This window comes from Nothobranchius furzeri, chromosome 14 (genome assembly GCF_043380555.1).
Source record: "Nothobranchius furzeri strain GRZ-AD chromosome 14, NfurGRZ-RIMD1, whole genome shotgun sequence".
In the NCBI taxonomy this organism is placed as follows: Eukaryota; Metazoa; Chordata; class Actinopteri; order Cyprinodontiformes; family Nothobranchiidae; genus Nothobranchius; species Nothobranchius furzeri.
In genome coordinates, this window is record NC_091754.1 from 42,710,071 (window position 1) to 42,735,297 (window position 25,227).

Below are 25,227 nucleotides of genomic sequence, written 5' to 3' on the forward strand. Positions count from 1 at the left end.
AAGTACAGAAATATAATTTTACTTACTGACGAAAATAAAGCAGAGACTTCTTAGAAGCTTTCTTAGCACTACCACAGCTTGCCCTCTTTGTTCAATATTTCCACGATTAACATCCAAACACGAACCCACAGAGGGCACATCTGAAGTCCAGAGTTGAGATGGCCGAACATCTGTTAACATGTGGCCCAGGCTGAGGCCTCCCGGGAGCTAGCTGGTAGCGCTAGCTCTGATGCTCATGCTACCTGTAAATCAAATCTAATTATTCATCATTTCAAGAATTGAGTTATACTTAAACAGACGAGTCACTGAACAATTCACCCAGAGCTTTCATCACTGCAAACTAGATCTATTAAACCTAAAATGGTTACCAGGCTGTAAACGTGTTTATTTCTGCTGTGAAGGTGGAATTTTTAACATAGGCGACGGTGGCACAGGAGTTAAGTGCTCGCCCCGTAATCGGAAGGTTGCAGGTTCAAGCCCCGCTCAGTCTGTCGCTGTCATTGTGTCCTTGGGCAAGACACTTAACCCACGTTGCCTGCTGGTGGTGGTCGGAGGGACCGGTGGCGCCAGCGCTCGGCAGCCTCGCCTCTGTCAGTGCGCCCCAGGAAAGCTGTGGCTACATCGTAGCTCATCCCCACCAGTGTGTGAATGTATGTGTGAATGGGTGAATGATTGATAGTGTTGTAAAGCGCCTTGGGGGGTTTCAGGACTCTAGAAGGTGCTATATAAAATACAGGCCATTTACCAATGAGGATTTGCTCTGTTTTGGGTCCAGCCCCTAGTGGATTAGAGAACTGCAAGTTTTGTCACTTCCACGTTGGCATCAGCTTTGGAAACTTTGGGTTCCACCTTTAGTTTATTCCCTGTTCATGGCTTAATTTGTATCTCCCAGGCTTTTAGTTTGGTTATATTAATGTTTTAAATTGTTCTGTTCTGTTTATCCTAGTTTACTTTTGCCTCTAGTGTGGTTTTTCCTTATTTAGCTTCCCCCTTTTTAGTGGATTTATTTATCATTTAGGATCTCCGCATCTTGTGCGTTTGGGTCCTACCTTACCTTCCTGATCATTTCAAATGGATAACGGAGCTGGCAGCATGGACCGCACGTCTTTGAGAGGATTACTGTATCATCTCCTGTGTGTGTTGTAACTGATCTTTGAGGTCCAGCAGAACAGCTGGAGTTAACCTCTGACAAACTGAGGGAGCTGACTGGCAGGCCTGACCAGGACCTCATCTCTGGAGCGGTGGGACATGCAGGACCTCCCTCACAACGCACTGCAGCACGGGGGCTCTGCTGAACTGGTCCCAGTGGGGACCTGACCACACCGCCTGTGATGTCAGGAGTAACCTTGGAGTGTCCCAACAACATTCACACACACACACACACACACACACACACACACACACACACACACACACACACACACACACACACACACACACACACACACACACACACACACACACACACACACCAGACTAGGCCTTCCAGTTACACCATTTTAATGACAACCTCCTCTGCTGGTGTCAAAGGCAGCCTCCACATGGGACCATAAATCTGCAGGGTGACGGGATAGCTGTAGAGGGTCATGGAAGGTCTGTTGAAGGTGAAGCTCCATGGCAACATTTAAAACATACTTTTACCATTTTTTTTTCTTTTGGCCAAACAAAAACTCACTTATAACCATCAGCATAAATACATTCAGGTGTGACTATTTCACTGTTTTCACTTCTTGCTCTGAGTTCCTGCAGAGGCCGGGTAAATGCTCAGCAGGGACAAAGTCGAGTGAAGGTCAGCAGGATGCAAAACGTCATCTCAGATGGACAGTCTGAGATGACGAATGGATGTAAAACAGAATCACCGTAGCTAACCGGTAGTCGCAGAGGAGAACGGCTGCGTCAGTGAAGCATCACTCTGTGAAGCGGGGAAGTAAAGACAGCTTCTTTGAAGAGAAACTTTTCCACAGGAAAACTTGAAGTGAGCAGGCTTTAAGTGGAGGAAAAGTCTGCCCCTGAGGGAGTCCCCATCATCCTCTCAGAGCAGACACCTGAGAGCCGCTGGGACCGAAACAAGCAGATTCAAATGTCAAAAGGTCTCAAATTATTCATCAGCAGTCCACCTAACACATCATCTGACCACTGCTGGGCATAAAGACACCCAGCAGCAAAAGTATTCACTTCAAACATGGGAACTCTCAAACAAATGATCAGAGATTAGGAGATAAAATCAAAGTGTTCTGGAGGACAAAAGCAGACAGATTTTTATTTATAATGCGTTAGATTTCAGGTTTGCAGCAGGAGGAGCTTTGAGGAACCTGAGACCCAACAGCTAAATACAACGAATTGTTAGTTTACATTAGATAATAGTTAAGGTTTAAAAGCGTTTTTGATTGTTTCATGTTTAGTTTGGTTACTGCTACGCACACCCTCCTATGGGAACGAGCCTTTGACCAGAGCTGGAGTCACGCAGGCGTAAGGACGGTTTAAAGCTGGACACGAGTGGGTTTCCCTGGTGAGAAAGTCTAAAAAGTCTCCAGGAAAAATAAAGATGTCGGACTCGATTATCAAAATTAATCAAATTAATTAGATGCTTTGTAATTAATTAATCTTAATTAATCTCGTTTATTATATTTATTGTAATTGTATTTGTTTTATATGCTTAAATGTTTTTATGCCTTTGTTTTTCTCTTGAACTTTTTTCTGATACACATTCAGAATCAGTAGGGCCTTGGCCTCTAAATGTGTGTGAAATGAGATTTTTAGCAGCGTTAGAGACAGAACGAAGGCAAAAACGCTCGTGTGATTGTAGTTTTGGTTGTTTGGAGCACATTAAAAGGTTAATACCTTGAAGATGAGGTTCTGATGTTTTTTAGAGGTGCAGCTTGACAATGTTTATTGAGAAGCAACTGAAGATCAAGATCAGAGACAGCAAGGAGGCATACAGGAAGAAGCTGGAGAACAAACTACAGAGGAACATTATCAGAGAAGTCTGGTCAGGGATGAAGAAGATCACCGGCTTCAAGCAGAGGAAGGATTGCACAGATGGCAGCCTGGACACAGCCAATGAACAGAACAAGTTCTTCAATAGGTTCAGTTCAGGAACAAACCCAGCATCCTCCTCGCCTGTCCCCAGCCAATCATCCCATCCTCCTCTGATCCAACATTTTCCTGTCACATGCCAGCTCTTTTGTCCTCTAACGCAGTTATGGACTCTTCTGGTTCTATAAATCTGGCTTCAACCAAGTCAGGAGACGCTGCTGCCACATTTACCTCCCCCTCCCACCTATTTGTCTCTAGAAGTCAGGTGAAGAGGCAGCTGGAGAGACTGAACAGGAACAAGGCTGCAGGTCCAGATGGTGTCAGCCCCAGAGTACTGAAGGCCTGTGCAGAGCAGCTCTGTGGGATTCTGCAGCACCTCTTCAACCTCAGCCTGGCCCAGGAGAAGGTTCCAGTCCTGTGGAAGACATCCTGCCTTGTTCCAGTTCCAAAGAAAACTCGCCCATCAGTCAGTGACGACTACAGACCGGTTGCCCTGACATCCCACATCATGAAGGTCCTGGAGAGACTCCTGTTGGTCCACCTGAATAAGCAAACTAGAACATCAGGGTCTGCTGCAGTTTGCTTATCACCATGGAGTTGGAGTTGAAGATGCCATCATCCAGCTGCTTCAACCAATCCACTGTCTTCTGGACAAAGCAGGCAGCACTGTCAGGGCCATGTTCTTTGATTTCTCCAGTGCATTTAACACAATCCAGCCTGATGTACTTTGCCAGAAACTCCAGAAGACACAGGTGGGGGCCTCAACTATCGCCTGGATTAAAGACTACCTGACAAACAGACCACATTTTGTGAGGCTGAAGAACTGCACATCAAACCAGGCGATCAGTAACATGGGAGCACCACAGGGGACTGTACTCTCACCATTTCTTTTCACCCTGTACACCTCAGACTTCCAGAACAAATCAGAGACCTGTCATCTACAGAAATACTCAGATGACTCTGCAGTTGTCGGGTGTATCAGAGATGGACAGGAAGCTGAGTACAGAGAGCTGGTGGAGCGCTTTGTGGCATGGTGTGGAAACAATCATCTGACCTTGAACGTGAACAAAACAAAGGAGATGATTTTAGACTTCAGAAGAAACAGGGTGGAGTCAAACACTTTTTCCATCATGGGAGAAGAAGTGGAGGTGGTTGAGGAATTCAAATACCTTGGAGTTCACCTGGACAACAGACTGGACTGGAGAAAGAACAGTGAAGCCGTTTACAAGAAGGGACACAGCAGACTGCACTTCTTGAGGACACTTAGGTCCTTCAATGTCTGTAGCAAGATGCTGCAATCTTCTACAAGTCTGTTGTTGAGAGTGTAATCTCTTCAGCCATCGTCTGTTGGGGTAGCAGCATCAGAAGCAGGGACCTGAAAAGGCTCAACAGCCTAATAAAAAAGGCTGGTTCTGTTCTGGGGACGACTGTGGAACCACTGGAGGAGATAATGCAAAGAAGGATTCTCCAGAGAATCAAGAAAATGATGGACAACCCTGAGCATTCTCTTCACAAGACTGTCCGACAACGGAAGAGTGTCTTCAGTCAGAGGCTTCTTCAGTTTCGCTGCAACACTGACCGCTACTGGAGATCCTTCCTGCCAACAGCCATTGTAATATACAATAACTCTTTGATGACTTGATTATTGTTATTATTCTGAGCTACTACTGCAATCAATTTCCCTCTGGGATTAATAAAGTATTTTTGAATTGAGATTTAGGGCATGCATTTTGCTGCTAAGCTTCAATGCCCCCCAATTGGGGGGCCTTTAGCCCATTTGTTATTTTTATTAACTCGTTACTATTTTCTAATTTATTACTCATAATTAACACGTTAAACAGCCGCCCCTAAAGAAAAGATTTAAGAGGATTTTTGAGATAAAAATCTATGAAAACACGAGTCAGACAAGCCGGACAGGCTTTCTGACATAGAAACACTACTGTTGTGTGTGTGTGTGCATGTGTCTGTGTGTGTGTGTGTGCATGTGTCTGTGTGTGTGCTCTGTTTTCTCCATCCCCAGTGAGTCGTGGAGGATGGCTGCTTATACTGAGCCAGGATCCTCTGGAGGTTTCTTCTTGTTAAAAGGGAGTTTTCCTCTCCACTGTCGCTATATGCTTGCTTAGTATGAGGATTGCTGTAAAGTCAGTGACTTGATGCGACCTGCTGGGTTCCTTATGTAGGAAACTTTTTACTGATTGGCTTAATGACCTGACCTGTATTGGGATGTTTACTATGTGAAGGTCCTTGAGACGACTCTTGTCGGGATTTGGCGCATTATAAATAAATCGGATTGAGTTGAAATAAGAAGCGAATGAGAACTTCTGGATATCTGAAACAAGTTCTTAAACACACATGATTTGGTTAAAGCTGTTTAATAGATTCTATATCATCTGTGAACCTGAAACGAGCTCCATTAGTAATAATAGCTCCGCTTCCTTCGGACACCTATAAAACTGAATAAATAAGGTTTTCCAGACATTTCTAGTTCTTCTTGGGAAGTCTCGGGAATCCAGAAGCAGTGCTGCGTTTTTAGTGAGGAGAACATCTGGGGTGATGTTTGGAGGTGGGATCATGAAGGAACTAGAAACTAAATGACAAATCACTTTTCACTTTACTTGCATAGAAAGTCCCCCACAGTTTGACTTTCTTGTCCTGGTTTTTAGGGCCCAGTCTATCAGCAGAGGCCAGCTTTAAATTAAACAGTCCAAAAATACAAAAGAACACCTTAGAACACCTGAGATTCTGCTGGTTCTGGTTCAGCCTGCCCTGGAGCTGCTGTCAGAGGCTGCTTTCATTTAAACCCACGTTTCCTGTTGACGCTCGTGGTCCTCCAGGACGTCTTGAGACGGTTCCTTCTCTTCATCGCGAGTCGGCATGAGAACAGAACACGGCGGTGGTAAAGAAACACGTCGATAACGCAAAGAAACGAGCTGGACTCCAGCGGCTCGTCTTACTTCAGATCACCTCCTTGATTTCTGACCCTTGACCCTGACGTGCACTTAACGGCTGTTTTCTGGTCAAGGGTGTTGCCATGGTGACAGAACACACTCCACTACGAAGAAAGCCCATTCACACTTGTGTCTGCTGATGGCGCGAGGAGCCTGCTCACTTCACTTTGTCCATGTCCATAGCTGTGATTGGCTCCTCCTCCTGAACAGCCACGCCCTCTGCTGACTGACAGCACGAGTGCTGATGATCCTTCCAGTCCTGCAGAGACAAGAGCAGATTGTTTTTGTTGATTTTAAAAAAAGAAACCTCTTCCTGACAGATCAGCAGCGTCCTTCCACGTGGATCCAGGCCGGTGTTTAAAGGTCGTGTCCTTTTTTTGGGATCTACAACCTGCACTGCTCATGAAGGCCTCACCTTCTTCTGACAGAAGATGGAGCAGTAGTTGACCTTGTGACAGCCCGCACACTCGCTCATGGCCATCCGACCACAGTTCACACACATCTGCTGCGGAGGCGGGATAGAGAAGAGAAGCAGCTCAGAGCTTTACCAGAAGGACCTATCTTTAGGGCTGGCTGACACCGTGTGTGTTGCTTTTCATACGTTGATGATGATCTCAGTGATGTCGGTGTTCCTCTTGACCTCCGGGTCCTCCGGAGGCTGTAACGAGAGGTGGTTCTGAAACGACTGGCCAAGGCCACACTGAAAACCAAAAGCACACAGAAACGTTGAATCGCTACAGCTGTTACTTCCCGTTTCTGGGACTTCCTGCTTGGTTATTGCCTCACCTCCTTCCTGCCTCCCTGACCTTTCACCCCAGCTGCCTCCCCTGCAGTGTTCTTGGCCTGTTCAATCAGAGTCTTCAGCTGCTGGACGTTGCTGAGCAGCGTGTTCGCCAGCTCTTCTAGGTACGCCCAGGTGTTCTTCTGCCCGTCGATCAAAGGCGGTATCCCACCCCCGACGGAGCCCACCTCCAGTCCCGTCACCAAAGCTGCAGGGGGAGGCGACGCTGCGGCTGCCACCGCTACTTTAGCCTGGATCGGCTGAGGAGTCAAAGTCAGAGCAGGCAGAGCCGTCAGCACTGAGGGACAGACGCAGGGAGAGGAGTGTCAGAGGGCTGATGGGAAATAAAGGAGCGGTAAGCTAATATGTCTCCTGTTAAGGACACATCTCTCAGTCTGTATAATAAACACACGAGGACTAGCTGATCAGGTGAGGAGCTCCCCCTGCTGGAGAGGACAGGTGTTTCGTTTCACCACATAACAGTTTTCACATCCAGCTGCTCTGTAAGGGACACACGGAGGAGGGGGCATGATGGTGTGGGCCCGGGCCACCATGGCAGTGTTTTATATACAAGGGGACTTGGTCAGAGCTGGTTGTTGGGTTGCCATGGAGACGGGGTTTCTGGGGTCTGGTCCCTGTGCAGCTACCTTCCTACCATAAAGCTGGGCCAGTTCCACTTCTCCGTGGCTTCCCCGTGTCTCTCATCTGGCTTATAATGTTCAAGGACAGGACCTGCATCTGATGTCCATCAGCATGTTCTGGGATGGTTCACTGCCAAGTGGGAAGCAGCTGAGATGAGTCTGCTTCTCCAGATCCACAGCTAAAAGGTTTGATCCCGGGAGTTTCTATTAGAAGTGGAGGAGTTAGATATCTGGATGTCTTCCTGTGGTCGATGCCAGGTTGAAGCGAGAGATGGACGGTAATGAGGATGTTTGGTTTGTAGTGCTGAAGAAGGAGCTGAGATTCCCTCTTATAGTCGGTCTAAGCTCCAGCCCTCAGAGATGTTCACAGGATTAGAAACCCAGGCTAAAGGAAGAGTTTCCTCCATATGGAGGCTGGGGGGAGCAGACAGGGGGAGCAGACTCCTCAGCTGATCCCCTGGAGGACCAGTCTACCTGTGGTGCTGGCAAACACGTCACTCTGTGCCGTCACGTCTGAGATGATGGCAGCGGCGTCAGCGTCGCTGGCTGAGGCCCGGTCAAACGTCAGGGTGCCGGAGGTGGTGAACTGTCCTGTCGGGGACACCGTGACTGTCGAAACAGGACAGATGTGTCAGCTACTCAATTCAGAATCCATCTGGGCAGATGTTTATTTCATCCTGTGAACACAGGTTGTTCTTCAGACTGAGGTCACATGACCTACACGTTGTTCCAGGAGACAGCTGGATGTTCTTGTGGGCAGGAAGCTCCTTCTTTAGCCGGACGACTGTGGGCTCGGCGTCCTTTTTCCGTCTCTTGTACGGGACGAAGAGGCGGACTGGACCGGTCTAGACAACAAAGCGTTCAGCAGTGAGACCTCACTCAGTCAGCAGGAACCTGGAAGTAACTAAGCCTGGTGAGAAAGCTGCACACGTGTGATAGAAATACCGTCCGTAGGAGTGAGAATAAGGACACACCCCCAACACTAACCCACCAAACATCCTTTACAGAACACTCTGAGAAACCTGCTGCCACACTGATGATCAAAGTAACCGTTACCATGGTGACGCTCTCTGGTACCATGGGCTCGCCCTCCTTTGCAGACTAGAGTATAAGAAACAGAAAAAGACATGAATTTTTCATTCAGGAAGAAATCCTGCCATCATGCTTCTCTCTCTCTCTTACTGGCGTCAGATCATCACAACACGCTGCGCAGGTACAGGAAGCAGCGTGGGGGTTCAGGATCCGCTCCTAACACACACACACACACAAGTTCAGACTACAGCGAAGGCACGGCCAAGCGCAGCAGAAATGTGACGTAACTAAAGCGGTCATCCACAGCAGGGCCCAGCACCTGAATCAGGCAGAGCAGAGGCCTGCCGGCGTATCTGATGCTCCTCTTCCAGTCTTTGCTACTCGCTCTTCCTGCCAGACCTTCAAACTCTGTGGGGGTGTACCACTGCTGGCTGTGTTTGATACAGCGCCCTTTACCCCCTGAACACAACAACGTGGAGAGTGTAGGAAGGACCAGGAAGCCTGACTCCTGAGTCTGACTGGACGCCAACAAGAAAACAAGCTTTCAGGGTTAAAGAGCACCAGTCACCTGATCCCAGTCGGTTCTTGTACAAAACCCCACTGGTGTTCCTGCAGCGGACCGGGAGCTCGTTGTTGTAGACCGACGGGTCCCAGTTGTACTTGGAGCAGGAGTCTTTGTCCTGGTGAGGAGTGAGTGGCGCAGGCGGGGTCTGAGGGCCTTGAGGACATACAGACAGATGTGTTACGTTCCACCAAGTGTTGACTGAAACCATCAACACACACTGGTGTACCTGATGTGATGCTGGCTGCAGATTTTAGGCCTGCAGCCTCCACGATGCTGCCATCTGTGTGAACAACAATCAGAGTGGCCTTCTGGGTACTGAGACCTTCACCCAGCTGGAGAGTGGTTCTGCCACCCTGCAAGCACACACACACACACACACACACACACACACACACACACACACACACACACACACACACACACACACACACACACACACACACACACACACAGAGAGAGAGAGAGAACAAGGTCGGCTTCTGGGGTCTCGTGTTTTAGCTTGATTCCAGCTCACAGTGATGGGGACACAAGGGACACCCAGGACAGGCCACCTGTCCATCTCACATGGACGTCCATCCAGACACTCACTCACACCTAGTGAGTTTAGCGTCACCGTTCATCCTCACATGCATGTTTCAGGTCTGCAGGAGGACATTGGAAGACCTGGAGAAACCCACACATCCAGAAAGATCCCAGCTGGGAGCTGAACCTGCAACCTTCTAGAACAGTTCTCCATCCTTCCTCAACATAAGATGCTCCTTCAAAACTGGCATGGAGCAGTGATCCGTCTTTAAGCAGAAGGAGGAAAGATAAGGACAGCGTGTGTGTGTGTGTGTGTGTGTGTGTGTGTGTGTGTGTGTGTGTGTGTGTGTGTGTGTGTGTGTGTGTGTGTGTGTGTGTGTGTGTGTGTGTGATCTACCAGCATGTGCTCTGGAAGGCTTCCGGAGGTGGCGACTGTTGTGGTGAAGACGTCCTCTGCAGCATGAACATCCGCCATAGATACGGCCGTCACCTCTGATAAACAACACAGGTTCAGTTCCAACAAATGAGAAGAGTGTGAGGAGCAGGCTGTGGAGGGGTTAATGTGGACGCACATGTAAACATCTACTGTAACACTCGTAATCCAAGATTATTTATATGGACTCAGTCTATACCAGAGAGTGCTTCTACAGCCACGCCTAACATCTCAGCACGGCAGTGACTCTGCTGAACGCAGCTGTTGTCTAATGTCTAAAATCATCATGCCATTTAACGGAGGTGTGACCAAGTCACTGCTTTGCAAGTCACAAGTAGGTCACAAGTCTTTCCGGTCAAGTCTCGAGTGAAGTCCAAGTCAAAGACAACCAAGTCCAAGTCCAGTCCAAAGTCAGTGATGTGGAAGTCCAAGTCCTTAACTTTGAATTTTCAAGTCATAATCAAGTCATCTGTCCAACTTCCATTTAATGACAATGATAATAAATAAATTCCAGAAATAAAGCTTCATGTATTTGTGCTGCTGCATTTAGCAGTACAAGAACAAACTGTTAAAATATTGTTAAAATATCAAATATGCTCAAGTCATCATCAAGTCACAGAAAGACCCCTCCCAATCCGATAACTGCCTCTTGTCATTTTACTGTCAATGATTTTAACAGTAGCCTGAAATCCGCTCTCGACCGGCTCGCTCCACTTAAAATCAAAAAGCTATATTCAAAACGTGCTTCACTGTGGAGAAATGAAAATCTAAAGGCACTAAAGAGAAACTGCTGAGTCGCAGAGCGGAGATGGAGAAAAACAACTATAAAACATCAAATATATACGGAGCTACTTAAATCATATAGTAACGCAGTGAGAAATTCAAGAAATGCATACCTTTCCAAACTGATTCTAGACAATAAACACAATCCCAGAATACTCTTTTCCACCATAAACAACATTGTAAACCGTACATCCAATTCACTTCAGAAAACACCCTCAAATGCGCTCTGTGAGGAGTTTGCAGCCCACTTCAGAGGGAAGGTAGACACCATCAGACGGAATATTTTATCCTCCATAAGTAATAAGGTCTTAGATAAATCTGGATGTGTGTCTATACCAGAGGAAACACTGGACAGCTTTGTCTTGGTAGAAGCTGAGACTCTTGATAAAGTTTTCTCCTCAGTGAGACCCACCACATGTGTTCTGGACCCAATCCCAACTTTGTTTTTTAAACAATTTTATGGATCTTTTAGTGATGAGATTTTAACCCTGATGAATTGCTCCCTTCAGACGGGGGTCTTTCCTGCTGCCTTTAAAAGGGCGGTGGTGAGACCCCTGTCGAAGAAGAGCAATTTAGATTTTAATGAATTAAACAATTATCGACCGGTATCCAACTTACCATTTTTAAGCAAAATTTTAGAAAAGTTGGTTTTAAATCAACTAAATGATTTTATAAACACTAATAATGTCCTAGAGAAATTTCAGTCTGGTTTTAGGGTGAACCACAGCACAGAGACGGCCCTTCTGAAGATTTTTAATTATTTTAGAGTAACTTATGATAAACGGAAGGGGACAGTGTTGGTCCTACTGGACCTAAGCGCTGCCTTTGATACAGTAGACCACACTGTTCTTTTAACCCGTTTAAAACAGATCAGCCTCTCTGGTGCTGTTCATAGATGGTTCACGTCCTACCTCACAGACAGGACTTTTATGGTGAGTTTGGATACCTGTTCCTCGACGGTCCATGGGATCACGTGTGGTGTGCCCCAGGGTTCAGTTTTAGGCCCAGTGCTTTTTAACCTTTATATGCTCCCTCTTGGCGGTGTCATTATGAGACATGGGGTAAATTTCCACAGTTACGCTGATGATACACAGCTGTACATCTCCGTGTCTCCTGATGACACACAACCAATGGATGCACTTTTAAATTGCATTTTTGACATCAAATCCTGGATGGCAGAGAACTTTCTCCAGCTCAACCAGAACAAAACTGAAGTTTTAGTCATTGGTCCTGAGGCCCAGAGAGAGAAACTTTTGCCAAAACTACAATCAATGTCTTCAAATCCTTCTGAACAAGTGAAGAACGTGTGTGTGAATTTTTACTCTGAGCTGACTTTTAGCCCACACATTAAAACATCACAAAAATAGGTTTTTATCATCTAAAGAACATCGCCAGAGTCCGCCCTATTCTCTCTTGGGCCAATACGGAGACGTTGATGCATACTTTTATCACCCGTACGACAGACTACTGCAATGCCCTGATTTCTGCTCTTCCCAAAAAGAGCATCTCAGGCTTGCAGCTTCTACAAAATTCGGCAGCACGTGTCCTGACGAAGACCAGGAGGCGGGAGCACATTACACCAGTTTTAGAATCATTGCATTGGCTCCCCGTATGTTTCAGGATCAATTTTGGCATAATGACCAGCTCTTTTTTGTTGTTCCTAGAGTGAAAAGAGAGGTAGGGAAACATGCTTTTGGTTTTACGGCTCCATGTGATTGGAATAATCTTCCTTTATCTATTAGTTGTTTATAATCATTCACTACTTTTCGAAGGGCTCTGGTCGATCATCTTTAGGAATAATTGTCTTTATGTTACTAATTGTATTTGTTCAACTGGCTGTTGCTTTTGTTTTGTCCTTGTTAGATGGGGTCGTGTAGTGTGGGGTGAAGTATTGTGAGCCTTTGAGGGTGTGTGGGTGTGTGTGTGTCTGTAAATGATTGTTGTAATGTTTTGATTTTGCTTTTTGCTCTGCTGTCTTGCTCTTAATTTTTGTTTGTTTTTGTTGTAAAGGAGGACCCACTCGAAAACGAGATGTTTCATCTCAAGTGGTTATTCCTCTGTATAAAATTATGTTTAAATAAATAAATAAATACATACATTTTAAGGTTCTTCTAACGGTTTTTAAGTGTCTTAATGGTCCTGGACCTTCTTATCTTTGAGAACTGCTTTTCCCATATGAACCCTCACAGCCTATGCGCTCCTCTGGCAGGCGTCTCCTGGTCCTCCTTAAAGTCAGGACACACACTTACGGCGAGTCGTCCTTCCAGCATTATGGCCCTCGCCTCTGCAACGAGCTGCCAGAGGACCTCAGGGTCGCAGAGAACGTTCACGTTTTTAAGTTCAGGCTCAAGACCCACCTATATAGGTTAGCTTTTATCTAAATATTTACTATAGTTTAGTTTCTCGTTTTACATGACTATATTTTATTACTGGCTTTGCATGTTTTACATGATTATATTTTAGCACCGTTTCATTATTTAACAATGTTATAATTTTACTGTCCATATGATTTAATTATTTATTTTATTAATTTTGTCATTTATATTAACTCTTTTATTTTCATATTTTTACTCATTTTAATCCAGTGTTTTCTCTGCAGGGGCCCTCTGCCCCAGGGGTCGTGGTCGACTGTTGCTTCCTGGGCGTTCTACAGGTAGTGTTTGGGTGGAGGTGGGGGTCTATGCTGCCCCTCCTCTGAGTGTTCTGACTTAGTTGCTGTGGAAGACCTGATGTTGCCGGGGCAGACGGCTCCGCTGATGGCGTTTCCTTGCCTTACCTTACTTGGCTCATCTGGACTCAGCCGAATATACATTTTTACTGATGTTATTGTGTGTGTGTGTGTGTGTGTGTGTGTGTGTGTGTGTGTGTGTGTGTGTGTGTGTGTGTGTGTGTGTGTGTGTGTGTTATTGTTTTTAAATTGTTATGGGAATTTGGGGTCATTTTGATACTGTAAAGCACTTTGAGTAGCACTTGGCTTGAAAAGCGCTTTATAAATAAAATCTGATGTGATGATTTGAAGTCAACAGATGTAAGTCAATTCAAGTCGCAAGTCACTGGCGTTTAAGTCCGAATCAAGTCGTAAGTCTTTATAAATTTTATCAAATCAAGTCAGAAGTCATTAAAATAATGACTCGAGTCTGACTTGAGTTCAAGTCATGTGACTCGAGTCCACACCTCTGCCATTTAATCACGTTCACTGGTAATATTATAGTGATTTGGCTCAAACATCCATGAAGTCTGAGGCTTCCAGAACCAAAAACGATCAGAGACACAAACATATAAATAACAATAATATAAACTGAGGTTTGTCAATAAAACTTGCAATGGAAATGTGCAGATTTCTTTCTCTACTGTAAACAGACTAATAAAAGGTGACGGGTCGTTGTCAAAAGTCTTTAGTTTCATTTGTCTTTAAAAATCCCAACTAACCAAAGTCCTTCACCAAGCCATATTGTGTTGTTCTGGGTGAAATCTTTTGTTGCGTTTGAATTTTGATTGACCCTTCTGGGCCACCTTAAAAGTCAACATTGCATCTTCTGACTGTAAACACTTGCACCCTGCAACCGGGTCATCTCCCCCTCATGTTTGCTGCTGCCGAATTTGAGAGCATCGGTTAAACTGGTAAACTAAGGTCTAGCTATAGTAAAGACATTTCCTGTCATGGTGACAGTTAAAAACACACAAAACCTGAATGGACTTCGGCACAGCAGTCTAGCTATTTATTTTCATTAATGTAGTTTTATATGTGGACTCCGAATGCATGGCTTTTAACAGAGCCAAATATACGTTAGATACTAAATAATCTGGCGGCCTGCAGCTGCTGGTTACCTGCAAAAGCAGCCTCGGCCTCGTCGGAGTTCGGCAGGGACTCGGCTCCCATGTCGATGTTTCCCGGTTCCGCCATCACAGCCATCGGGGTGACTTCGGCCTCCGACTCCGTATCCGAGCTCGCTCCCTCCACAGACGACCCGCCGATGGGCGGTTCATCCAGCCCGAGCGCTTTCGTGGCCGAGTCTGCCTCGTCCATTATTCCGGAGAACGAGAGGAGCCGAATGTGGCCGAGGCGAGCGGCCGCGGAACACAGCGGAGCACGAGCTTCTCCGACAGCGCTGCACACGTCACGTTTACTGGTACGGTTTAAATAATCAGCTCGTCGCGTATTCAACCCAAATCTAACGGAACCACACCAGCTAATCCAGAGGAATAAGGACAACAGCTCTTTCTTTGTTCGCATTTGATGTCTGTGGCGAGTTCCGGAAAATACCGAGAGGATACGAGTTTACCCGAAGCGACTCGCCGGTCAAGATTCCCGCTTCCGCGCAGATTAACTGGCCATCCCTCTTGTCTCGTTGTTCATTTCAATCGTACTAACAAAAAGAATGGATTTAAAAAAACTTTTTGAAAATATTTCAGAGGTTTTAGATGGCAAGGAAACAACTATAACATCTTAAAATGTTTTATTCAGTTACTAAAATAAAATCATTATTTGAGTCACAGTCGTGAAAATAAATATATTCCTTCTTTACTCAAAATGCAACCAAATGGATCCGTTGTTTATATAAATCCCATAATAGGTACAATACCACCAAGTCTGCAACCAACCCTAATAACAGTCTTTAAATCAATGTCATTCATCTGTGATGAGAAAACTTGCTGGAATACACAATCGTTTGATGACTTGAAATGAAATTTGAATGAATAAAGGGCCAAATCATCTCTATAAACCCCAAACAGGATCTTAACATTAATGTTAATGCCAGAGACGTATTGACATAAGCATTGCAATAATCCATAACTTATAGTTTCAATGCAAATACATGAAACATGAAAGAGAACCCTTAACCTCCAAAGACTTGAATAAATCTAAGATTCATCAGAGATGCTCTGATTTGAACTGGTGTGTGATCAGGAGCTGAGACTCAGCTGTGTTGTACCAAAACCAGATGTTTCTCCTTCCTTCTCTCGGGATGCAGGGCAGGTCAAAGCTGGTTCTCCACAGAGGGAAGCTGTTTTCATAACAGGATCCACCACCGTTCCTCCCATCGAGCGAGCCCACACCACCTGCTCTACATTAGTACTTCCTGTTGACATCTAACGTTTCTCTCTTTGGTCCTGATGAATGAAAAAAAAAAGTCTTCTTTGCTCGAGATACAGAGCTCACTGGAGTCTGGTGTGGTGGTAACAGTCTGGTCTCAGCGCTGAATCCGGGACACCAGGTAATAAAGAAGAAAGAACACCAGAACCAGACCCATGGAAACGTAACAGAGGAGGCGGCGGTTGTCTCTGCCAGATCGGACCATGGTGGAAAAACGCTTCACGCTGCCGCTTAACAAGCCCGTCGCACTCAGGAAGTTTGAGTCCTAAAGAGGAAGAAGAGAACAGTATTTACAGCGAAGCCAGGCCTGTTTAACTCGACTCACTGACAGTGTAGAATTCCCGGTAAACATTTGGGATCATCTATCCCATAAAACTCTCTCACTCATCATCTAAACCACTTATTCCTTGTTAGGGTCGTGAGGAGCTGGAGTCTATGTGCAGTAGCCACTGGCTGAGAGGCAGGGACACCCAGGTCAGGCCTCCAGTCCATCACAGGGACACGAGACAAACGACCACCGACTCACTCACTCACTCACTCACTCACTCACTCACTCACTCACTCAGAGACAATTTGGTCTCCACTCAACCTTCTGAAGACCAGCTCAGTGGCCTAATGGTATGAGTGTGTGCCCTGAGACTGGGAGACTGCTGTTCAAATCCACCATTATGAATGGGTTAGTGTTATTGCCGTCATCATCTTCTTCTGCTTATACGGGTCCGGAACGCGGGGGCAGCATCCCAACTAGGGAGCTCCAGACCGTCCTCTCCCCGGCCTTCTCCACCAGCTCCTCCGGCAGTACCCCAAGGCGTTCCCGGACCAGATTGGAGATGTAACCTCTCCAACGTGTCCTGGGTCGACCCAGGGGGCCTCCTGCCATCAGGACATGCCCGAAACACCTCCCCAGGGAGGTGTCCAGGAGGCATCCTGACCAAATGCCCAAACCACCTCAACTGACTCCTTTCGATCCGGAGGAGCAGCGGTTCTACTCCGAGTCCCTCCCGAATGTCCGAGCTCCTCACCCTATCTCTAAGGCTGAGCCCAGTCACCCTATGGAGGAATCTCATTTCGGCCGCTTGTACCCGCGATCTCGTTCTTTCGGTCATTACCCAAAGCTCATGACCATAGGGGAGGATTGGGACGTAGATCGACCGGTAAATCCGGTAGTGTTATTGTTCCTTATATAAACAGTGGATTCATTCGGGTGTATTTTGATTGAAGCCGGCTCTGTGGAGGCTCGGAGAAGCTCGTCCTCCACTGTGTTTGGCGGCCTCTCAGCCACACTCGGCTCCTCTCGTTCTCCAGAATAATGGACGAGGCAGACTTGAGAAATGTTAACCAACGTTTGACACTCAGCATTAAAGGTTTTGTTCGATTGGGGGCTTAAACAACCCAATAGTTCCAGAGCACAGCCGCGTCTGCAGCTCAACACTCCACCTGGGTGACGACTAATGGGACTTTAACGTTTAAGTTCTGCTTGAAAGACTGTAGGCCTTTGAGACAGTGCTTGTTTTTATTCCTCATCTTGAAAATCTACTTTGACTAGTTTTACTAAAAATGTTGACTTTAATCTGGAAATAAAGTCCAAAATTTCCATCAAAGACGATGTCAGCCACAGATTGGACCCACCATGCCGTCTAGGTACTCGTTCTGGTCGTCAGCCTCTCTGTCGATGTCATATGCTAGCTGCCAAAAAGGAGACAGAAGATCAGAGGTTACAACAACTTTCAACTCAATCCTGTTTCCACTCTAGCTGGGGCATTCTGGTGAACAAACATAAATACAAAAACAATGCTTTCATTATGTCTTTGTGAAAATGCAAACCCCAATGCTGTTTGGTAAATGTTATTCATTTTTAGGGGAAGGCAGCTTTATTTATACAGCACATTTCAAACACAGGGACAATTCAATGTGCTTTACACTTAGCATGAAATGGCACGACAATAAACACGAGAACACAGATACAATTATATTCTAGAGCTAAAAGGAAAAGACAGAGCTATGGTTGAGCAATTACATCAGAGATTACAGTGGAGACGACCCAGCATAAGAAACAAATCATGTAAAGGCTGATGAGTACATTCGGGTTTTTAGCGTTAAACAACACTAGAGTTGGGGCAGATCTGAGGTCATGGGGAAGCTGGATCCATATGTGAGCAGCATAGTAACTAAATGCATCTCCACCATGTTTGCTTCTGACCCGAGGTTCTACCAGCTGATTGTTTCCAAGGGATCTCAGAGCCCTATTGGGTGTATATACAGGAATGAGATCTGACATGTATTTTGGCCCCATGCCATTGAGTGATTTATAAACTAGTAGGAGCACTTTGTAGTCTATTCTGTGGTTTACTGGCAACCAGTGTAGGGATCTAAGAACAGGAGTTCTTGTTAAGACTCTGACAGCAGCATTCTGAACTAGGGTTGTCACGGTAACCGGTGTAGCGGTAAACCCCGGTAAAAAAGTTGACAATAATAATAACCGTCTTGTTTTTAAAAAACTATATTATCTCGGTGGGTTACCTGGCTGCGGTGTAGGCTCGGTGACCCTTACCAGCCACCGTATCATCTGCTGAAGTTGCCGGCGGCACATGCGCGCTTTGTTGTTTACAACCAAAACTTTCTTGAAGCTAAAGCTGAAATAACGGCCAAAGGAGGAGACGGCAGCACTCAGGACATTTATTATCCCTCAAAGAAGACAAAGTGGGAAGTACGGGCATTTTTTGGATGTTTGAAGAATGCCGAGGGACAGTTGATAGAAGACGGCTATCCTGTTTGCAGCACGTGCAGAAAAAGTGTCTGTGAAAGGCAGCAACGCTTCAAATGTCATGACACATCTGCGTGACCATCACCCACAACTCTACAGTCAACGCAAGGCAAGCTAACGTTAGCATTTTAGCTCAAATGCGTGATCCGAGGATTTGGGTTGAGGGAGAATGCAACGAGTCGCTATATAAAGCAGCCGCAGCGCCGCTACCTGCATATAAACCGTGTCGCGGACACCCCCATGTTGAAATGACGCTATGCATTACGGGGCTCCCAGGGGCAGATAAGAGTTGGTCTCTCTCCGAGAATAATTATGAATTTAACAACGATTACTGCCTGATGACATTTTCCCAAATCTGCAAAGCTCACTGGAAGGACACAAACCGAGGACAATATTTTCCTGAAATAGGGTTTATTATTCAAGTAAGGGTAAAAAAGTATCTGATTAGAAGGCTACTTGAGTACTGAGTATCATCTGATCTAATATTTTTAAATGATGACATCAAACAGACATAAAATAAGAAGTTATGGGCAAATATTGGTATTTTAAAGACTAAAGGAGAAAAATGTAAACAAATAAACAACATAATTACAAAATAACACATTTTAGGCAAAATTTTGACACAAACTGAGGACAATATTTTCCTGATATACAGGGTTTATTTAGTTATCTGAAAATGTAACACGTTAACAAAAATACAGCGATAATACCGAAAACCGTGATAATTTTGGTCACAATAACCGTGAGGTTAAATTTTCACACCGTGACAACCCTACTTCTGAACAAGTTTCAGTTGCTTCACAGCTTTTTTGGGAAGACCAAGACTTGCTGCTGAGAAAAAAGTGAGTTTGACAAACACCTAGAAAAGCTATCAACTCATCGGACTCACATACAGATTTGAGTCTGGAGACTTTGGTGGCCAGATTCTCAGCCATCCGTTTGTTTTCAGCATCCAGCATGTCGTCAACTGAGCCGTGACCTGAACAAGCACAGAAATACAACCTGTCACATTTCTGTGATGGTTTCAAACATCTGCTTTATCACACTAACTAAACGTCTCGTCTGTAATAGATTTAAAACAATGTTAATACACAGATCTCAATAGTGTTAATTCCATTCGTTCGTAAGGAATACTTTTTCCACACAAAAACTAAATGAGAATTGAAATAAAAGGTTGGATTAAAGACTCAAAGGATCAACATGAAACAATGAAAATCCAATGAGAGGACAGGGAAGATACGAAGAACGAACAAAAGAACCAGTCAGCAAATGGAACAGGCAGAACTAGAAAAGAACCAGTCGAAGTCCGAAGCTTGGTGCTGTTTGAACAAGATCCTGTTAAAGTGACAGTGTGTAGTTTTCACCTTTAATCTCTGGAAATATCCACCGAACTGTTGTCGTAAAAGAATTAAAACAGTTGTTGAAAAAATATTGGCAGTTTAAAAACAAGTTACCATAAAGATCTGTTGTAAAATACATTGGAAAGGGACAGAGGGTGTTTCTCAATGCCAAGGAACCTCGCCTTGATGTCTTGACCCTGCCCCGGTTGCCTAGGAGATACGTCATCAGGAGCTGCCAAGACGCGTTCCAATGTTCATGTTCTACCAAGGCGTGTGTTCTCCGTTAGTTAGCTGTTTAGCTAGCTGAGCAAGGATACACAGAAGGTGTCTTTTAGCCTAGCCTTGGCAAAACTTTCCCAGAATACACCGCAGTATTTTCAAAAGCATGGCGGATCAAAAACCGGCAGCTACTTCGGGGGCAAATTTCAAGTTTAAAAGTAAGAGAACTAATTTAAAATGTTTCTTTTTTAGATCCAACGAAGTTATCTATTGTTGGTTGGCTGCTTATTAGTTGCAGCTTCGGTGGCTAGCGGGTAGTAACTTGCTTATATTTTTAATTTAATAAACATACACAATTTTAAAAGTAAACACCTCGTTATATATTTATATTGAAACTAATACGTATAAAATATATCGTTATGTCCCGTTTCATGTGATGTTACATGGCTGTCGTGGAAGCTGCGGTCACGTGATGCAAGTCTGTTCCATTTAAACGTTTTCTTTGACCAAGGAAGAACAGTGTCCTCGTAAGTAAGGCACCTGGCCTAGCAAGACATCGCCTCGCAAAGCCAGGTGCCTTCACATTGAGAAACACCCTGTCACCGAGCGATGCCATATTGGATGCCATGTTTCCTTCTACGGAAGTCTGAGGACAAAATGCATTTACTGATATGTGACAAGTGGTTATAAACTTTGAGCATTAATACACATTGTTGCTTTACACATTTACCTCTTCACTCGTTTAGTGATGAAAGGGAATCTGGTGTTATTTTGATGGAGGTTGCACTCCCAGGGATTTTTGACCCTAAGTGCCATCAGTTGGTAAGGTCTTATTTGAACACAAAAATAATGCTTGCTTGCTGTGATTCGGGTATCTACTGCCCCCTATCGCCAGGAAAACTACACATGGTCACTTTAGGCAACAGCTGAACAATTTATGTCAAAAAAGGAGAGAATGTCCACGGCTGGGAGGAAAAGCATTAAAAGTGATGATCTGGAAAAAAAGACTTCTGGACAGAAAAAAAGCAAGGACACCAACTTTTACTTTGAAAGTGTTATCAGTTAAAACTGAACTGAGATCAGAGTCAGCAACAGGATCAGAACATAATCAGGTGGGAAACAGATTAGAGTGAAACATGCATTTCTTCAAGACGTGACTGATAAAGGTGTTCTGTTTTATTTTTCTGTCTCTGTGGTGCTGTGTGACCTGTACTTACATGTGTGTACTGCTCCGTAGTAAAAGTAACATTTAAAACCTTTTTTATACTAGTGGTGCGTTCAGGAAAGGTTTACTTAAAGGAAACCCCGGTTATGTTCCATAAAGACCATCTTATGTCAGCCAAATTATCCAAACAAAACTAAATATGAAAAGTAAGCCTCAAATCCTGTTTTACTGTTGTTGTCTGCCCTTTCACCATTTAAATGAAAGTCAACCACGAGCTAAACCTCCGATTGTCTTTTCTTTATTCATAATCTGAGAAACGTCCCGTTTTTATCGCTTTATCTGCTTTGCTCAGCGAAGAAGGTGTTGTTAAACAGCTAGTGCTAGCCTCATGCTAGCCCAGCTGGGGGTTCGGGCTCTGAACCGTTGGTTCTGATGTCTGCTGACGTCACAGTCCCCCTCGCACCGCTATAAAATGGCATTTCAACCATCAACATCACAAATAAACTATAAGATAAAAGTGAATACGTGTCCAAATTCAAACCCACCTCTGTTCCAGTCCGCCATGTTGGTGAGCTACGTCACGATCAGGTGCTCAGCCACGTGATCACCGCCAACAGTCTAAGGACAGCTGTGGTAGGTTGTCGTATCATTTAATCAAAACAACCATCTATTGTCTTCTAGAATTTTTTTAATTAGCCAGATTTTCTATTTATTGTTCAGAACTAAAGTTGAAAACATTTAAAAATCATACTTCTATAACAACTAAATGATAAATGCCAAATGAGCAAAGAACACGTTTCTTAAATCAGTCCCTCCCTGACTATACAGATGATTGCAATATTTTGTGATAATTTCAGGTTTAATATAAGTTTAAAGTGACAGTGTGCATTTTCCCTGGCGACAGGGGGCAGAAGATACCTAAAGCAATGCAAGCAAGCAGTATATGTGGCCGTGTTCCAGATAAGCCAGTTCTGTGCAGATTAGATCAGCGGTGATCGGCGAGCTGTGCATGGCGGTTAGATTTGTGTCCAACTTGACGCCGACTTGGTCTGACGTCATGCATACGTAGGCAACGATAACCTCGTGAGATCAAAGTGGCCGCAGATTTTGGAGCAAGGTGCTGCAGTTACTCTCCCTCGGCTGCAAAACCTTGGGGTTGACGGGAAACGCCTGTCTCTCACCTGATCTAAGATCTGATTGGTTCATATTTTGATCCGAACATCCGGTGGTAGAACATAAAATGTTAGTTGGTCACATGTATTCTGTGAATCATGTTATGCTGATGATGACAACAATATAGGCCATAAAGAGAAATGTGTTTTGTGTTCTTTTGTCACGTTTCCTATGAGCACACTAAATCTACAGCTGATAACCTTTACTTATTGTTACAGTCATGTCTTCATATACAATATATGATATCCAGAAGCACGTGAGGATGTGTTTCAGCTGCTAACAGGCACCAGAATTAAAACTGAAAATTAAACAAGTATGAACGCTAACGCGATGTGTTCATCCGGTCGTCACCCATGAGCTACACATGTAGGGAAATTGAGGTTTCCGTTCAGCCCACAGCACAGAAACTGCCCTGATCCGTGTTATGAATGATTTACTTCTAACTGCGGATCAGGGCTCACCATCTCTCCTCCTCCTACTGGATCTGTCAGCGGCGTTTGACACTGTGGACCATACCATCTTACTAAATCAACTCCAGACTGTGGTTGGCCTTTCGGCAACCACACTACATTGGTTGCAGGAGTACCTTACGGGCAGAACGGAATTTGTAGCTTCAGGACAATGTCAGTCATCCCCCTACACTGTAAATTGTGGAGTACCACAGGGGTCAGTTCTTGGGCCAAACCTTTTCTCCATCTACATGCTTCCACTTGGACAAATTTTCCATAAATACAAAATATCGTTTCACTGTTATGCAGACGACACTCAGTTATACATGAAAATGGACTCCACTATACCTAAAACTCTTCCATCTGTACTTCAGGTCTGCCTGGAGGAGATGAGCATAACAGCATGGATGATCGCAAATTTTCTTCAACTAAACAGTAATAAAACTAAACAGTAATAAAACGGAATCTATCATTATCGGCACTCCACATCAAACACATCAAACACAGTCTCTCTCCCTTAGCAGTAATTCCATTTTCGGTCATGACATTCCCCTTTCCTCTACTGTAACAAATCTTGGTATCAGACTAGATTCAAATCTTACATTTGACACCCACATCCGCCACCTCTGCAAGGTCTCTTTTCTCCACCTAAAAAACATTGCTAAACTCCGTCCCTCTCTTTCTCAGCCAGATGCAGAGAAATTGGTCCATGCATTTATCTCCTCCAGGTTGGACTATTGCAATGCCCTCCTCGTTGGGGCCCCCGGCAAGAGCATACAAAAGCTCCAGCACATCCAGAACTCAGCTGCCCAGGTCCTGATGAGGAGACGCAAATACGATCATATCACTCCAGTTCTGAGATCACTTCATTGGCTGCCCATCCAATATCGGGTTCAGTACAAAATTGGCCTTCTTACTCACCAGTGCATCCATGGAACTGCTCCTGCCTATCTGAGCGAACTTCTCATTCCACACACTGCCACAAGAACCCTCCGATCTACCACCTCTTCACACCGCCTGCACCAACCACTGACTAAACTCTCCACTATGGGAGACAGGTCCTTCAAGGCAGTGGCCCCTCAATTTTGGAATTCTCTCCCAGAGATTCTAAGGGCCACACAATCTGTGGAGCTTTTCAAAAAAGGCCTCAAGACCTTTTTGTTTAATAAGGCTTTCTAGTGCACAATGATCTATTGAGTGTTTTACTTTATTGTGTTGTTTTTACTTATTGTTTGTATCTACTGTAATGACTTTTTAGATGGGTTTTATCTATTTCTGGGGACTGTTTTTATTTTCCATATTTGATAGTATCCTGAAATTTTAACAGTTTTTAACTAGCTGTGTACCTTATACCTGTCCCCTATACTCTATAGCACTTTGAGATTACTTCTGTAATGTAAAGTGCATTAAAAATTAATTGTATTATTATTATTATTAGGGAAATCTGTCCGACTTAAATGCCGGCTTTCCGCCACTCCCCCTGCTGCTTCCGTCTGCTCTCGTCTGTTTTCCAGGCGAGGCGCTGTTCAACTTGAACAAGAACTTTGTGTTCAAGTAAGACCTTACCAACGGATGGCCATTAGGGTCAAAAAACCCTGGCAGTGCAACCTCCAGAAAAATGACAAGCACATCAGACTCCCTTTCATCACTGGCAACAGGTGAAGAGGTAAATGTGTAAAACAACAATGTTTGTGAATAGCGACTGTTTTGTAACCATTTGTTTCAAAACAGTAATATTTTGTCCTCCCAGGCTCCTGTAGAAGGAAACATGGGGTGTGTCCGAATCCACGGGAAGGATGCTTGTAAGAGCGCATTTTGAGGTTGATGACGTCACAACGCAGCGACGAGTACTGTCCGAATTCCAAGAATACTCATTCTCGCGTCCTCAAATGCGTCCTCGCTCCACCCACATTTCGAGGACGGGTCTGTTGTATCCTCACAGAACAAGGTTATCCCAGCATGCTTTGCGCGCCGGCTGTGGATTTTCAACAGGAAAAGTAAATGGGGAGAGCTACGAAGTTTTAAACGTAAGTTTGTTAAAAACTAGCCGTAGAAACCTAAGAAGCTTAAAGCGGTTCAGTTTATAGACATTTTCGTTTGTATATTAGTTTTTTAAATTACATTTTAGGCAGAAATCATCCAGAACGAGTTTGTTTCGCAGGTCCCAGTTATTCCCGTGGGTGTGTGTGTAGCGAATTAAACTTGTCCTTTGTTTTGAGGACAACGGAGCAAAGAAGCGTTTTTTATTAAGCTTAGAGGTGAAGAGTGAAGCTGTTTACAC

The 25,227-nt window shown here is 44.7% G+C and overlaps 2 protein-coding genes across 3 annotated transcripts; both read right to left on the bottom strand.

Annotated features, from left to right (window-relative positions):
• Nucleotides 1–5,908: 5,908 nt before the first annotated feature.
• Nucleotides 5,909–15,094, bottom strand: deaf1 (DEAF1 transcription factor). Its single transcript, XM_015975602.3, has 13 exons — nt 14,570–15,094; nt 9,923–10,017; nt 9,230–9,356; nt 9,007–9,156; nt 8,758–8,897; nt 8,589–8,654; nt 8,463–8,507; nt 8,128–8,251; nt 7,881–8,015; nt 6,771–7,063; nt 6,586–6,684; nt 6,400–6,489; nt 5,909–6,243 (listed from the first exon to the last, which is right to left on the bottom strand). Exons 1-13 carry the CDS (start codon nt 14,973–14,975, stop codon nt 6,142–6,144), a joined length of 1,872 nt encoding a protein of 623 aa, XP_015831088.1. The 5' UTR covers nt 14,976–15,094; the 3' UTR covers nt 5,909–6,141.
• An 89-nt stretch (nt 15,095–15,183) lies between these two features.
• bet1l (Bet1 golgi vesicular membrane trafficking protein-like) lies at nt 15,184–22,115 on the bottom strand. Of its 2 annotated transcripts, none has more exons than XM_015975603.3 (4): nt 21,870–22,115; nt 19,494–19,579; nt 17,466–17,522; nt 15,184–16,101 (listed from the first exon to the last, which is right to left on the bottom strand). In XM_015975603.3, exons 1-4 carry the CDS (start codon nt 21,886–21,888, stop codon nt 15,934–15,936), a joined length of 330 nt encoding a protein of 109 aa, XP_015831089.1. In that variant the 5' UTR covers nt 21,889–22,115; the 3' UTR covers nt 15,184–15,933. The 2 variants fall into 2 exon arrangements, with proteins under 2 accessions (XP_015831089.1, XP_015831090.1); XM_015975604.3 differs by having other exon boundaries at nt 19,490–19,579; nt 21,870–21,915.
• Between the last annotated feature and the right edge of the window lie 3,112 nt (nt 22,116–25,227).